The sequence below is a fragment of the Podarcis liolepis genome (genome assembly GCF_965112155.1).
Source record: "Podarcis liolepis genome assembly, chromosome: 3".
Taxonomy (NCBI): Eukaryota; Metazoa; Chordata; class Lepidosauria; order Squamata; family Lacertidae; genus Podarcis; species Podarcis liolepis.
The window spans coordinates 38,900,825-38,917,111 of NC_139557.1; the positions used below are offsets into that span (position 1 = coordinate 38,900,825).

The window sequence follows — 16,287 nt, forward strand, 5'->3', positions numbered from 1 at the left end:
TGTTTACCATTCATACAAAAAAAATGCAAAGGGGTTAAAAAACATTATTTATTTCAACTTTTATACAACCAGAGATGTGACTTCAGATCATTTAAAATAAATAAATTTGGCTATGAATCTTAGCTGTTTCCAAAGATTTAGATTCCTTTACCAGTGACTTTTTGGCCTCTTTGTTTAATTTCAGACACGTGGTGGAGTTGGCAACAGTGTTTGTTCCTTTGAACAGAATTCAATACATGTTTGAACACAAAATTAAAATTTCTGTATGTAGCAGTTTCTTCACATGATATATTACGGGTAACGTGGCATTCACACCCTTCTCAGTGTGCAAAAGCATTTCACATGTTTTCGCATGGCGGCCATGTCTGTGTATTTGAAATTAGAGGAAGCTACATGGGAAAAGGTGAATGCAAACAACCACAATTTTACAGTTGCTTTGGATAAAGTCAACTGAATTACATCATTCTCTCTGATGCTGTAATACAGTACAATACAAAGAGGAGAAAGAAATAATAATAGTATTTGGGGAAGGTGTCTTAAAAAAGACACAGCGGCCTTTCACCATGATAAAAAAGAAAAGCCATCAGGTATCACTTAAAAAAAATAGTTGCCATGTACCTGTTTGTACAGGTTGAAGAGGGGACAACCAGTGCATGCAAAGTCTTGTCAAGCCTTGGATAGAGGAATTCTCTTACGTTTTTACTGTAAGCATCTCTTCTTCTGTTTTCTCTCTGTTGTCAAATATATGTGCAGATAGTACATTGTTGCCAAACACTCACGTCGCAAACTTTGGCACTTTTCACGGCCCTTTCACATTGTCCGCTCGTAGTCCTGCTTGCACAGTGCAGGCTGATGGCTCACAGTAACCAGGAGGGCCAGGGGGCCCCGGAGGCCCAGGAATGCCCGGTAGGCCACCTGCTCCAGGTGGGCCTCTGTCGCCATCTCGCCCATCGGTTCCATAGCTGGGTTTGCCTGGTTCTCCTGCGGAGGGAGATGCAGCACACGGATCAGGAGAGTTCAGCATGCACGTCTATATTCACCAACCTGAACCCAGTGTCTCATGGAATACTGCCTTTCAATACAGTACGAAACAGAAACAACTCCAGCCAAAGGAGAAGACCCTAATCTGCCATTCAAGTTTCCCCTTCTTTGGTTCACAAAAGGATAAAACAATAGAATTATTCCTTAAAAGCAAACGAAACAACTATTAGAAACGTTAAAATAAAAAAAAACCAGCAATATACTGAAAACACATTGGTATTAGATATCTGGGGTAAGTTTGTCTGAACAAACATAAGGAACTGCTTTATGCTGACAGTGACTTTTTTCTTGGGAAGAGATTTTTCCTAGTTCTAGTAATGCTGGGGATTTGAATGGGGAACTTAAGTGTTCAAGGCATGTGCTATATCAAGGGGGGCATCTACTTCAACCATGTTCAATCTGATGGGCAAAGATTGCGTTTGCAAAAATCCCAGGGTCTTTCCCTTCCTTGGCAGAGCATGAAGGCCGAATTTCCCTCGAGCTGCCTGCTTTTGAGACTGCATAGTATTATTGGAAAGAAATCTTGTTCATGGAAGAGGGATGAGATTGTTAAGAAATCAAGGCAACTTGAAAAGTTTTGCGCATCACGAACAGAGATACTTTGAATATATTTATAGAAGTGTATGCAATTCATATAAACACAGAGTCCTTAAAAGCTGCAATCCATACTTTTAATATAGCAAATTATTTGTGCCATAGTTACCTCTAGTTACCACTAGAGGGCACTTGTGTTGCATTTATAAGCAAGGGTTTCTCATTCTGCAGTGCTTCATATTGGTACAGTAATACAGCAAGCTAAATTTTAAAGAGTCCTGCAACCAAAATCAGATCTAAAGGATTTGCAAATCCTTAAGCATGCCATGTATTCTGGAAGCCAACTTGCTATTTTTAACTTAATCATTGTGTTCTCGATCCTGACCTTGTACTATTTTACCACACCCTGCAATGTTGGCAGTATTAGGTATAGAACCTGATTCTAAAATTTTATTCCGTGGCTTTCTGAGTTGCAGGCTGGCTTTTATTAATGAGTCAACTGAGAGCTTCCCATACAGTGGCACAGAAGATAATTTGGATGCTGAGCTGCTAGTTTCAAGGGGATGCACTGCCCGCCTTGATCATGGAGATCACAGCATTACCAAAAAAGAAGGGTGAAAGGAATTGAGACATGGGGTTGGGGGGGGGGGCGTTGTATGCATATCCTAGTAATTAAGCATTCACTCCCTTGCAGACAGACACCCACATTTCCAGGGTTGTTAAATATAGCATTTCATGCACAGCTGCACAAACATTTCTTGAATTTCCTAGAGCACAGGTGGGTGGGGGGAATCTGCAGCCTGCTGGGTGCCACTGGGCTCCAACTCCCCTCATACTTGACCGCTGACAGGAGATGGAGTCCAACAGTATGGGGGTGCTGTTGGTTCCCCACCCCTATCCTAGAAGCAAAATTCGGTATTTACCTGGGAGTCCTGTTGTGCCTGGTAAGCCTTTGGGTCCTCGACCTGGGAATCCTCTCTCCCCCTTTTCACCTGTTTCACCTAAAACGTATTAATGGAACATTATGTGCAATCTGCATGAAGAAACGTTCTGCACACACAGAGACACTTAAAATCAGTGGACAGGACAAATGATCCGCAGCTCAAGCAATAACAGAGATTTAGAGAAGAGCAGATTCAGTTAAACTAAATACGTAGCTTGCCACTACTAAATCCCCCCCACACACACACACAGTTAGAACTGACTGCTATCTCCACAATCACACATTACAGATCCAATTTCCAAGCAGGGACTTTGCCCTTCTATAGCTGGTTTTTTGTTCCCACTAGTCTTGCCCCCACCCCACTCCCCTCTTCCCTTTCTGCATCACATCACTACACAAGGGTGGATCACATGCCTGGATGTAAAATTTGGGTTGTTAAGCATTTAAAAAAACAAACAGCTTTGAATATTATCAGGAATAGTTGAACTGTAAACAGTAGGCTTCTTCTGAAATGACTAACTTGAAAGATCACCTGCACTATGCTATACTGGCAACCAGAGACCAGTTTGCCACCCTAGGGAGTTTTCTGTCTGGCGTGTTCACCTTGGTGGCAAATAAAGTGGAGGCCTCTTTGCTGTGCACCTTCTCTGAGGTCATCACAATTTATTTCTACCTCAGGTTTCCCCCTTTTCATGGCCCGATTCTGGGGAACTGCCCAGAGTTTGACATTTTGTAATAGCTATTGGCAGTAATGTTGATGGGACACCATTGTATCATATTTTGTTATAGGCATCGCAACTTGCTGCATCCTAATGTGTGCTGGCTCTGGAAACCAGATTGCTGGTAAGCTTTGCCTTCTCCCCCCTTTTATGCAGCATAATTAGCAGCTTTTAGCATTCTGTTCTTATTCATTCTGCAGAGTCATCCCCTGTTCCACCACATTTAGATGTATGTGGGTTCTTCCAGGTGCTGATTACTGTGCCCCAAAGTAATTATTAGGTTGCCAGAGATCAAGTTATTTTCATCTAAGCTTTGTTAATTTCACTTCCTTTGTCCTCTTTCAGCCACCTCTGCTCTTGGAATGCAAAGACCAAGGTAGACGGTTACTGTGCTCAAACAGATCTTTGTTCCTGTTGAGCCAGCAGCCTGAATTGTTATTTCCAGGTCCAGCTATCCCCAGTCTGGCATTCCAGTGCTCTAATCACTTTAGGAAAGTTCACAGTGGCAGGCCAAATTGAACTCGGTGCTGGTTCTAGACCGTTGGCTACCCTATCCGCACATAGTTTATTAACTATGGCTCATCATTCTACAAAGGCACTGCTGCACACCTAAAACTGATTCTGTAGCAGTTTATTTGTCATGTCCTTTCTGCAAAGGTGAGTTGCTCTGTTCAAAACCCCTAGCCTACCTCACAAAACTGCAGTAGCCAGGTTTGCCTATGGAGCAGTTTACTATCTATAACTGGGGGAAAGCAAGCAAAAAGCAGTTAAGGGTGGGGGGATGCTTTCAAGACAAGGGAAAATAAAGCATCTCACATCTATGAAATAAGTTAAATATTAAAGGTTGCTGTTACAAACCCAAAATAAAATAAAATACGGCCTTAAGCAGAAACTGCTTTATGACCAGTGATGCAATTTCTTTCATTTTTGGCATTTTGTCACCCATTTTTTGACAGGGGGTGGGGAGAGGTGGGTGCAAGTCATTCCTTGCTTTGTGGCTCAGTCAAAGGAGAACAAAGATGAGACATTAAATTAGCAGATCTCATTTAACTACAGTATTGAAAAGTGTGGTTTTCTTGCATAGTGGTCCCTCTGCAATTTGTGATTCTGAGCGAAGTTCAATATAGGGGCTAAGCCAAAGGGCTTCTCAAAACACATTTTTTAAAAGAGACTCTCCCAACAGCTTTTGCTCTATTCAGAGGTTTGCAAATGTGCCCTTTAGTGACAAAAGCCCTAGGGCTAATGGCATCACTAGAGTAGGTGATGTTCCCAGACACCGTTAGATCCATAGTAACAATATGCTTAAGTGTCAAGTTAGCAGTGGGCCAGAGAATGCATGCAAACCTTGCTAAAATGCCACACTGGTGTAATCCCAACCCTGTCTAGCCTGATGTCATATTGAGGCTTAGCAAGAAGTTTCAGATGAGAAACTTTACATTCAAAGGATGAATGTGCTCTATGTTTTTAATGGGAAACGAGCACAGACAGCCGGGCCTGGGAAGAGAAGTGAAATAAAATTCTGCATAAAAGGACTGGAGAGTGTTCTGAATGCAACAATGAAAGGTGAGGAGGAGGTCTGTTTCTATCGCCAAGGCTGCAAAGCCAGTGCACACTTAACAGGGATTAAATGCCAATGAACTCAGCATTGCTCTCTTCCAGGTGAACATGCAAAGGATTATGGTGCATGTAGCCTATGTGATCTCAGTTCTTTCTTTGCCACTGTGAAAAAGTAGTAAATAAGTATCTCCCTAGTTGGGTTATTCAGCTCAGAAACAGGAAGCTAAAACGATCATGGCTGCAGCTAGTTACACAACTATACGGCCCATTTATTTTAATGAGAATTGATGTAAGCAAGCAACGTGTGTCGCAAGACCTGAGGCAATGATTGCTCTGATCTGGTTCCAGCACAAATCTGCCACAACTTCCACCTGCCTCAAACAATATCCAACTTGGCCTCTCTTGCATGATGCTCCAGCAGGCCCAGGTACCCTTCTGCAGCAGGACTCTGGTGTAGATAGAGGTAAAGGGTAAAGGAACCCCTGACCATTAGGTCCAGTCGTGACCGACTCTGGGGTTGCGGCGCTCATCTCACTTTATTGTCCGAGGGAGCTGATGTACAGCTTCCAGGTCATGTGGCCAGCATGACTAAGCCGCTTCTGGCGAACCAGAGCAGCGCACGGAAACGCCATTTACCTTCCCGCTGGAGCGGTACCTATTTATCTACTTGCACTCTGATGTGCTTTCGAACTGCTAGGTTGGCAGGAGATAGAAGCAATACCTTCTGCCTATTTCAGTTACTCATGGGACTCCCAACTGGTTCATTAGAGGTAGTAAGTAGTACAAAGGCATCTGGTAGAATTGGACTGACCAAGAAAAAGAAGAGCAGAGAATGAAACCTCAAGAAGGGGAGTGTGCAGACAGAAGTCACAGGGGAAACACTTACAGAAATTAAGAACACAGTGTGCTAGGGGTGCTTGCTGTGTTACATACTGAGGTCAATAATGGGAAAAAGAAATTTGCTTGTACTCTTTCCTGGAATGAAAATGAGAAAGGAACAATAATTTCTGGCATCAAAGCCAGGAACATGAACAAAGCTGAATCAATATGTATCAGTTGTATGTGACGGATCCATTAATGTAGACAAACTTCCATTAAACTGCATGTAGTAATGATCACGCCACAGCAAATAGCTTCGGTGTGTTTTATATGCAATCCTAGCACTGAGCAGCCCTCTCTTATACATGTTTCCTTGTGGCTGAGTCCTGTTGACTTCAGGAAGCGATGCTCCCAGGTAAGCATGCATTGGTCTCTTACCTTTGGGGCCTTTCAGCCCAATGTCTCCAGGAGGACCCTTAAGGCCAGGCAGTCCCCGAAGCCCAAGCTGTCCTGGGAAGCCATTGTCTCCAGGTGGTCCAGGGGAACCCGGTGGCCCAGGGCGGCCTGGGAGGCCAGGAGCACCAAACTCCGGCCTCCGAAGACTGGCAGCCAGTTGAGCCAGTTGCTCTGTTAAATGGGGGAGAAAGGAAGATGAATTACAAACTAAGTTTAATCTAATCATCTGTAGTATATCTGGATTTCTTGGTGGTTGCTTAAAAAAAAACAACTCATCACCCTTTTCATAAAAAGCAACATTTTCAAACCCATGTAACCATGAGGACTAGATGCCTATTGGTTTTTTTTATGAATAAATAAAGAGGTGGTTTTTACAATTCTGATGAGACCCAGTAGACTTCAAAGAAGTTTCTGATATTAGGTTTTATATTAGATGTGGCAATTCCTTGGGTTTAAATACTTCCTAAAAACTGGGAGCAGAAGATTTCCATGACAAGGCGATGGAGGGGGGGCATTTAGCATGCATCTGCCACATATATGCAGGTAGGAAGGTTATGAGTGGTGAGCAGAAAGGAAGCTGAATCTCTTGCATGATAATTTGTTTTAATTCCCCATCTGAAAAGTTCTGTGATAACGTATCGGCCACACAGAGACACTGTGAAAGATGCATTTTTTAATTTATTTTTTGCTTGGGATATGGCATGATGTTTCCAGTAGTCCCCCCCCCCCCCATTTTGCTGCAAATGCAACACTTCAGCTGCTGAATCCTCAGATAGCCTTCAAATCCACCACAATTGGCCTCACATAACCTAATGTTCAAAGAACATAGAAAGCTGCCTATACCAAGTCAGATCATTATTCCGCCTAGCTTAGCATTGTCTACACTGACCAGCAGCTGCTCAAATCTTTCCCAGCCCTACTGGAAATGCCAGGGATTGAATCTTCTTCATGCAATACATGTGTTCTACCACTGAGCTACAGCCCTTCCCTATAGGGACATTCTAAACTTGATAAAAGGAGATGGGAACATTTATCTTCATAGCAAAGCTAAATCTGAAGTGGAAACTAATAATATACCCTGTTGGGCAGTTTTAAAAAATAGCAGTTGTGCTGAGAAGGCCTCAAATTAAATCACAGAGTGCAATAATGCCTCTTAAACTGCTGAAATACAGCAGTGCAACATCCCAGAGGACCTCGGCAGCAGCCACTGTCAGCAGGGCACAGATTTCCTCCGCCCCGACACAGACGCAATAAATTCAAAGCTACAAATATAGCAAATTATAAAACAATAATAAAATCAATGCTATTGCAATGTTTACACACACGGATGACTGAAGGAACACAGTTCTCATTAACTGCCCATACTTTTATCCTATGTCAAAGTCTGCAATTCGGGAGCTGAGTTCTACCACAGTCTATTTGACACATCATACTTCGGACACTTACAACCTTATTTTAAGGCTTTACAAAAGCAACTTCTTGAGCACCACAAAGTGCAACTAAATGATCTTTCTTAAACTACTGATGATCCATGTTAATTATAGCAATAGCACTGAGATGGCAATTGTACTGGCAGGGGCTGGTGGGAGTTATCATCTGAAGGGCTTTGGGTTGGCAAAGGCTGCCTTTGATGGCTTTGCTTGTGGCCAAAACAGCCTTCACGTTAAAGGAGAAAAATGTCGTGGAGAATGCAGGAGCTTCTCCCCACCTGTCAGGGAACTGCCATCGGAGCTAGAGGCGGAGGGAAGGCTCCAGAGGGATGCCGGAGAGGGTCCCAGTAGGGAGAGGGGCAGCCCATTTGCTGGGGAAGGAAATCAGCGTAACACCAGTGGAGAAGGGGGGCAGATGGGGGAATCGGAGAGGAGGCTCCAAGACTCCTCGCCGGAGACCAGCGGAGAGAGTACGGGTCCTCCGCTGCCCACACCCTCCCTGCGCAGAAGGCTTCCGCGCAGGGAGACTAGGCGGAGACTAGGCGTCAAAGAATTTTTGTGCTGGAAGAAGTTCAAGAAACGCCCACTGACGGATTCTGCCAGCGACTGAGACAGTCACGATGCTGGAGGCTGTTCAGTCAGAAAGGGTTCAACCAGGAAACCTAGCTAGGAGTGGCGGCAACTTATGCACGAGCAACCCCTAAACCCATTACACCACCCTTGCCCTCTTTTTGACTGGGTGCTGTGCCTTCCTGTCCTGCTGCCCAGAGTCATGCCAACAGCTACATCTAAACGTTTGTTCCCTATAAAAAGTTGGCACCAATCCAATGACTTGGAACACTGTTCTTTATGAATGGGAATCTTCAATAAGAACAAAAACCACCACCACACAAGACAACCCGCCACCCAAAAACTTCCAATTTCAGTTGTTTTCCACCCCAAATCAGCAGAGGTTCCAGCCAGCCAGCCACCAAAGCATGTGCTGCTAGGAGAAAAGCAGGCGACACACGCAGTAAATGCAAGCTCTTGAGGGCCTCAAGCTGCCTCCATGAAGTTTAGTGTTTGGTTGAAAAAACTCATATTCGGAGTTCACAAACAGAAATGTGGTTTATTTACCTTGCAGAACTCTCATGCAAACCTGCTTAATGTGTGCATCGGTTGGCGCTCTGCCCTGAAACAAATAAGCATTCTGTAAACAGTGGGCAGAATTGCGTCCAGCAAAAAATTTAGATGGTCCCAGCAGATGGCAGGGATCTGCAATAGATTGCCACCTGCAGTTTTGACTGCAAGCCCATTCATAATTCTTGCAGTGACAGAAATAGCCATGCAAAAGGATATCTTACTTACAGCTGGGCCCTGGCTGCCAGGCAGGCCTGTTGCACCTTGTTGGCCTTGCAAACCACGAGGTCCAGGGGGCCCACGTAATCCTTCTATCCCGGGCAAACCACGACTTCCTTCAGGCCCGCGTGACCCAGGTTCACCAGGATTCCCAACCTAAAGATGGCAGGAAGTGAACAGATTTCTTTCTTTCTTTTTTTGCAGAGTGAGCTACTCTTCCACATTGTTCCAGGTATCTCAATACAGCAGTAAACTGCTGCATGTACTTCCTCAGGCTCCCACAGCATTCATAGTGGAGTTGACGTTTGCAGATTTGTACTTTGTGGAATGATGGCACGGGGCTTGGGAAGGCTGCTCAGTAAAATGAAGATGGTTATATATCTTTCTTTTCTTTTTTTAACATGGCTGCCATGGCACCCTGACATTCTGAACAAGGTCCCCTGCTAGATTTGGCAATTTCAACTGAAGAGGAAAGACTTAACAAGCCTTATGTGGGACCGTGGTTTTGAGTTTGTCTTTATTTTTGGTGGCAGAGCCTGATCTCTTTTAGAGGAGGACCATTTTTATGCAGTGCAGTAAATAAACACATAGGGAAGAGTCTGCTGCATAGCAAGTGGCATTTGCTTTCTCTTTTCCCCACAGGCACCTCCACTGTGATACATTACTTAAGCAATATGAATCCCTGAAGCAATTCTAAACTTTTGCCTTTGCACAAATCCTATGAATATATTAAATATTTAAAAAACAGCTTAACTACCAAGGAGGCCATAAACTACAAGTGCTTTTAAGATCTCTCCCCCCCCCCCATTTTTGTATTCTATAAATATAACTGCAGAGCAAATAAATATTAGATAAGCTAGAAATTGGTAACACAAGTGTTTGCAAACGGCTGCCTCTAAACCACTGCAGGGGAAAACTAATCGCAACTACTTCTCTTCTCAGACAAACAGAAAACTATGGCGCCAATGTTACTAGTTGCAGAACTTTTCATCCCTGGGATGATAACAAAAGTGGTAAGGATCTTGCAATGATCTATTGGGTGGATATGGAAACTGAAGAAGTTGGGGGGTGAACTTTAATTTGCAAGATTTCAGTGCACCCTATATATTCTCCAATCAATGCATTCCAAACTTTACATAAGACCCCCATTAGCATAGTGTGGGCTGGCAGACTCCTTTTTATAGTATTCTGTATTACTTCATTGAGGAATCACTGAGACAGTGGGATAATCACGCAATCATTTTGAAATAAAACCTATTTAAAAGTAAGCACGTTTATGTCCAAGGTCCACACAGCCCACCAATAGCCAAAGCTGCATCTTTTCAGATAGCAACAGAGATTCTGGGCAAGCTGCCCTGTGACCATAGGTGCATCGTTAACTGACATCACCCAGGTGCTTCACTCCTCCCTTTGGGTAGGTAAGCAAGTCAGGATGTCTCCAGTTCAGTACTGTTTACGATTTAAGTCTGAACCAGAAAATGGCTTCCAAACAAGGCAGGTTATTGGGACATCATTAAGATATCCCTGGCTTGTCTGGAAGATATTAAATAGGATTTCTCAGTTCAGATGTAACACTATGGTTAACTGAAGACTTCCTTGTTTTGCAGCTTATGTGGAAGGAGAAGCGAAGTGCACAGGGTTCACCTTTGTGGCATGGCTTAGGAAACCAAGGTAGGATTGTTCGAACATGGCCTCTGCCAATCTTTGTCTCAGCATGGACGAAAGCTATGGAATTACTTCTGGTAAAAGGAGGGGGGATTTAGATACTAAGCAGCCAAATTCTACATCCAGACTGAATGTCTTTTTTCTGTGGGAGATGCATAGAAGATATTCAACTCTGGATTATGACCTGTATAAAAATTTAAGTTCACAAGGATTGCTCTACTCAACCACTGGGAAGTTCTGCACTGACTCATTCATTTGCCCCTCTTTGCAGAAACACACAAACTCCTCCATCTCCACACACTGAGAGGTGAAATTTGTCACTCTAAGAAACCCTCTAGTAATCCACAGCATTAGAATAAAAACGATGAGTGATGGATCACATTTGCCTTAACTTCCTTGCTTGGGGAACTAAATATTGAAGCCCCATTTGCAAAGCTAAATAACCACCCCCTTGTTTGAAATATTCCGCTGATTTATTAAGGTTTTGATTTTCTGTAACAATGCAGTTCATCATACTTACAGATCCTTTAGGGCCTGGCAAACCCATGTCGCCCTAACAAAACAAGATGAATTGTGTCAGGATGGCATACGCGCAAGCAGTTTTAAATAAAATGAATATTGTACTATTTTCTAAATATTTTAAGAAATGATATCACTCTTAAAAGGAATGGAAACCTCATGGTGTACTTAAAACGTAGACTTACAGAAGCAGTGTAAAAGGATGAAAAGGGTTTTTTGTTTTAAAAGGCTTCTTTTAAAAAATGAGGGGTTTTGTTCATGAAAGTGGTACTATCTGTAGTTGAACATTTTGATGCCTCATTCAAGATTCAGTATGTTCTGGAGTGGAGATGGCGAACCTGTTACCCTCCAAATGTTGTTGAATCACAACTCCCATCGTCCCTGACTAAAGGCCATCTTGGCTGGGTCTGCTAGGAGCTGAAGTCCAGGAACATCTGCAGGGCCACACGTTGTGCTATTCTAAAACTGCCTCTGAACTGTAACTACATCGCTAATAGATAGGTAGCCGTGTTGGTCTGCCATAGTCAAAATAAAAAAATTCCTTCCAGTAGCACCTTAAAGACCAACTAAGTTAGTTCTTGGTATGAGCTTTCGTGTGCATGCACACGAAAGCTCATACCAAGAACTAACTTAGTTGGTCTTTAAGGTGCTACTGGAAGGTACATCGCTAATGGCTGTGCCCTGCCTTTGATATGGCACAACAATGTCAAGTTGCATGGGGGTAGGAAGAGCTGAGAACACAAGTGGGTAATGTTCTCAGAGGCTTATCTGCCTCACTAGACTGATCCAAAGTAGTCAGACGTGGTGGCATTTGCTCTGTGAATGTCCAGTGTTGAGAAATAGGCAAAGCAATCAGATCACATTTTGTATTCCTCTAATGTGCAATCCTACGAGTTTCTACTCAGGAATAAGCCCTGTTGAGTTCAGCGGAACTTAATTTCCTAGAGAGTGTATATAGGAATGCAATAATATTACCCAAATGTCTACAGAGCTATCTTTTTTCGTTCATTTGGAATGTGCAGCTCTTTCAACAGCAAGTTGCATGACCCATTTGTCTGTGTTATATATGAAACAACACCTGCCAGTTTAAAAGCTGGGTGTGTAGAATGAATGAAGTGAAAAGATCTTACAAGATCGCCTCTTTGTCCAGGCTCCCCTTCTCCACCAGCAGCTCCCTATATTATAACAAGAAGCATATTATTTATAAATAAGGATAAGGCATTTTCCATAATTTCAACCTTGCTGGAAGCATACGAGACAATGTGAATATGTGTACTCACTTGATCTCCTTTAGGTCCTGGCTCACCAACCAAACCCTATGCGCAAAACAAAAATAACATGATTTTAAAACAAACAAACTTAAAATTAGCTACTGTAGACACAGTTTAAAAATGCCCTAAACAGTGAGGCATTGATTTGCATTTAACAAGCTGTCCATGATTTGATAATTTTATTGTGTGTGTGTGTGTACTCATGGGAATAAGTAAGTTTAAATTCCCTTGCCTAGATCCAGGGATTCATACATCTATGTTCTGCTGCACATAAAGAGCTCCCTTTGGAAGCAAATTCCCCATTCGATTAAAGTGTGTGTTTTTTCTGATCTTATGGTTAACTTTAACTGGTTTTATGATGTATGATATATCCTTACTGTACACCACATAGAAACTACAGTATTAAATAGTATCTAAATTATTAAATTAAGTAGAGTGGAAGCTTGGTTTTCAAGCGTCTCAGAAGCCGAATGTTTTGGAACCTGAATGCCAAAAACCCGGAAGTGAATGCTTCCGTTTTCGAATGCACCTCAAAATTCAAACAGCTTTTGAGGCACATTTCTCCATTTTCTCAATGGAATTTGCCAACCGCCCATTGTGCCTTGGTTGTCGAACGTTTCGGAAGTCAAACGGTCTTCCGGGATGGATTACGTTCGACAACTGAAGTACTACTGTAAATAATGGCAACATCATCATCTATTTGATTCATGTGTACTTTGAGCTAGCTGCAATATGACTGCACTGCAAGTGGTTTACTCCATATATGTATAACAGTTTATTCCATGAATATTTTCCAAAATATTCTTAAAAAACAATTTTTTTAACACGAAGGAAAGAAAACCAAAACAGCAATAAAAATTACAGCAATGGAGCAATGTCCGAGGCTTGAGGAAATCCAGTGTTTCAGTCAGGGCTGAATTCAGTCAGACTTTAAATAACACTATTCCTGCTTTCCTTTTTTTTCTGGTAACACTAATCAATAACCAGACAATTTCAACTCTTCCTCCTTGCTGTCAACATGACAAACAGAGTTCAATTTAAGTGTGGGCCTAAGTGGCATTATGGGGACAGCCAAGGTGGGAGATTAATGCTCTCAGAAATCTCTTGTGGCCATTCCTTCTTCTCCCGTAGTTGACAAGTGAACCACATGGCTTGTGCCTGGGAATTCAGGACTCAGGAAAATTGTGCTAAATGGGGTCTGGGCAACAGGTTCACACCCTTGGCTGATCATCTACTTGGTATATCGTGGTTCATGCACTTGATGGAAATTGCTTTACAAAACATGGCACCAAATAAGGCTAATTCCAAACTGTGTTTGACCTGAAATAATAATAAAAAGAGTCATTTCCTCTTTTTCCCCTGCAAGGTGTGGTTTCCCCAATTTTAGGAAGTTGGAAACCCCTAACTCCAAGGCATTTGGGGGTATTTAGACCTTTGAAAAACATAACTGAGAGGTATCTGTGCACCACAGTTAATTATTCCACATTGAATGATATGATCTTGTGTACTGGTGAGTTTTCCTGCCCTTTCAATGCAAATTTTAACTCTCACTCTCAATTCCATCTTTTACATTTTTCATTTGCACATCAAGACTGCCTCTCCTTCCCTCCCTCTTCCTCTCATATTCAGAATTCCTTGCCAGGAGACATGTTCATTGACTTAATTTACTTAACAAACCACTTCTCAAGCTACCGCTAATGAAACTTGGTATTGTTGATTGCCACCTTTCTTCTTCTAGGGCCCCAGTATATTAAATAGCTGCACAGCGGACATTAAATGCAGCTGGTGAAGATTTCCACTGCTCCATCTTTACGGTGGGACAAGCTTCTCTTGTTGAATTTCTGCCAAGCCTTTCTACCTGCACAAGACCTATTTCCGCAAGACAGATCAGGAAGGTCTCCCATTTTTGTTCTTGATTTCTTATTTTTTTAAGAAAAACAGCTTTCATTTTAAAAACACCTAGGGACTTCCATTAAACCCAACAATAGATAGAATATTAAATTAGAATTTTAATTGAGACTGCTCTTCTAAGCAGACTTTCATCCAAGATTGTAAATCTGATGGAAACAGCATAACTTAATTCCGAATAAATGTTTTGCAAATCAGAGTGCTCCTTTGAAATATAGAGATGTTTCTTTATGGGAAGGCTTAATATATGAGAAAGAGTTTGCCCCCTCACAATCTGGTACTACTGCTGCCGAGTGTGTTTGAATGCACCAAAGATTTTGGAGATATTTATATTGAACACACACACAATACTTTTTCATCTACACTTCTTATTTCTCTTGACTTTCATACATTGCATCATGCCTGCTGAGCAGCATGAAGGCACAAAGATGAGAGGAAAAGAAGAACAGAAGCAAACTAGATACAAATATTCAGCACTCCCTCCTACAGAATGTATACAAGGTACATTTGTATTATTGCAATTTAAGAATAAAGTAATAGTGGCAGTGCTTTTATACAACACCGCTGAGCATAACCAAAATAATAAGTATGTGGCAAGAATGTGGACATGGGTACCACTGCAACAGTAGGCTACCCTGAGACTTCCAAGTCAGAATACCTGGCCAGACACTGTTCCCATGGGATTGCTCTGCATGTCGGGACATCACAACATCCTGCAGTGCTAGGAGGGAAACAGTGTGTTGTGCCTGGTTTTGGCAATTTCAGGATGCAGCACAAATACACCCCCCAGATAATGGTTACCATTCAGTGGTGTAGCATGGGTTGCCAGTATCCAGGGCCGCACAGAGGAGGGGGGAGGGAGAGAAATAGACAGAGTACACATGCACATTCAACTGCCTAACAGTGTCTGAGTAACCCAGGAGATTGCAGAAATAAGAGTCATTCCGTTGTTTGGAGAGGTCACTTCCTGGTTTGCACGGAGAAGCCATTTTCAATGGAGCCCAGCAACAGAAGCATGCAACTGTATTGAGGCAGCACCAGGCATTGAAATTTTGCACCCCTAACAATTCTGCGCCTGAGGAAACTGCCCCTGTGCCGCCACCCCACTATGCCACTGCTACCATCTACCCTCTGTTTAACTAATATTCTATCAGTTACATCCAGTATGTTTCCTATGGCATGTAGTTACACCCACCCCACACATTTACAGCAGAGCCAATCATCTGACCTCCCTCACTCTGAATTGTTGCTGTATACCAGAACAGAGGTGGCAGCAGCAAGCTCAGTGCAGTGCAAATATAATGGCGGAGCCAATCTGGCTCTCCTGCCACTGGGTTTGAATTGTGCCAACTTACCACCACCATGCCCCCTCATAGAAAATATCATTCTACAACAAAAGCAAAAATAAAAAATGGAATGTTGCCCTGGCTTAGTATAACACCGCTTCTTGTATTCCTTCAAGTTTCACTTCTGTCTGCCCTTATGGTTTGGACCCATCTTCATGCATAACTGAATATAGTACCATGACAGACGGAGCCATGTGAGTTGATGACAAGGTATAATCCTCACGTCAAACATCTGCATTTTTGGCCATCTTCATGTGAGAAGGTGAGTACCTGTGCCTACTTGTGTGTTTCAAGATGGAGTCCGACAGTACCATCAAACACTGCTTCCTTGTGGTCACTAATCCCCGCATGAGTGTTTGTATCCCCTTCCTAGGTGGTTCTGGCAAACCACACAACAAGCACCCACTCTGGAATTCCTCTTGGATCCAAGTGGGAAGGAGATTCAAAAATCCCAACAGCAGCATGCATGGATCCTTGGGTCACATGGACAGGGCAGCAACTGTACAACCGAGGGAAAGTTGGAAGGTTGAGAAGGCATGTTTGAAGCAGACCTTGGTGGGAAAAGGACACTATATTCACCTGTCATGGAGACAGAGACACCTGCAGGGTGCCCCAAAGGTGTCTATTAGAACTTCACCCTTCCCACTAAGCCACCTCCGGGCATGTATGCCACTACCATGGTGAATGACCTTGGGCACACTGCAGAAATACACCCAACCGTTCACAATGTATGGAGGACCT

General features: G+C 42.9%; 1 protein-coding gene and 1 long non-coding RNA gene across 7 annotated transcripts in view; both read right to left on the minus strand.

Moving 5' to 3' along the window:
• Positions 1 to 34: 34 nt before the first annotated feature.
• Positions 35 to 16,287, minus strand: part of COL9A1 (collagen type IX alpha 1 chain) — a 90,959-nt gene continuing 74,706 nt past the window's right edge. For all 6 annotated transcript variants that reach the window (XM_083497367.1, XM_083497366.1, XM_083497370.1 and 3 more), the window contains 8 exons: positions 12,302 to 12,337; positions 12,152 to 12,196; positions 11,023 to 11,055; positions 8,847 to 8,993; positions 8,616 to 8,670; positions 6,052 to 6,240; positions 2,499 to 2,576; positions 35 to 981 (listed from right to left, as the gene is read on the minus strand). In XM_083497367.1, coding sequence (XP_083353493.1) covers positions 800 to 981; positions 2,499 to 2,576; positions 6,052 to 6,240; positions 8,616 to 8,670; positions 8,847 to 8,993; positions 11,023 to 11,055; positions 12,152 to 12,196; positions 12,302 to 12,337 — 765 coding nt within the window. In that variant the 3' untranslated portion in view covers positions 35 to 799. The remainder of the gene's footprint in view (positions 982 to 2,498; positions 2,577 to 6,051; positions 6,241 to 8,615; positions 8,671 to 8,846; positions 8,994 to 11,022; positions 11,056 to 12,151; positions 12,197 to 12,301; positions 12,338 to 16,287) is intronic.
• On the minus strand, positions 6,339 to 8,606 carry LOC310704221. The gene is made up of 2 exons (XR_014524656.1): positions 8,218 to 8,606; positions 6,339 to 7,777 (listed from the first exon to the last, which is right to left on the minus strand). It is a non-coding gene; the product is annotated as an uncharacterized lncRNA (long non-coding RNA).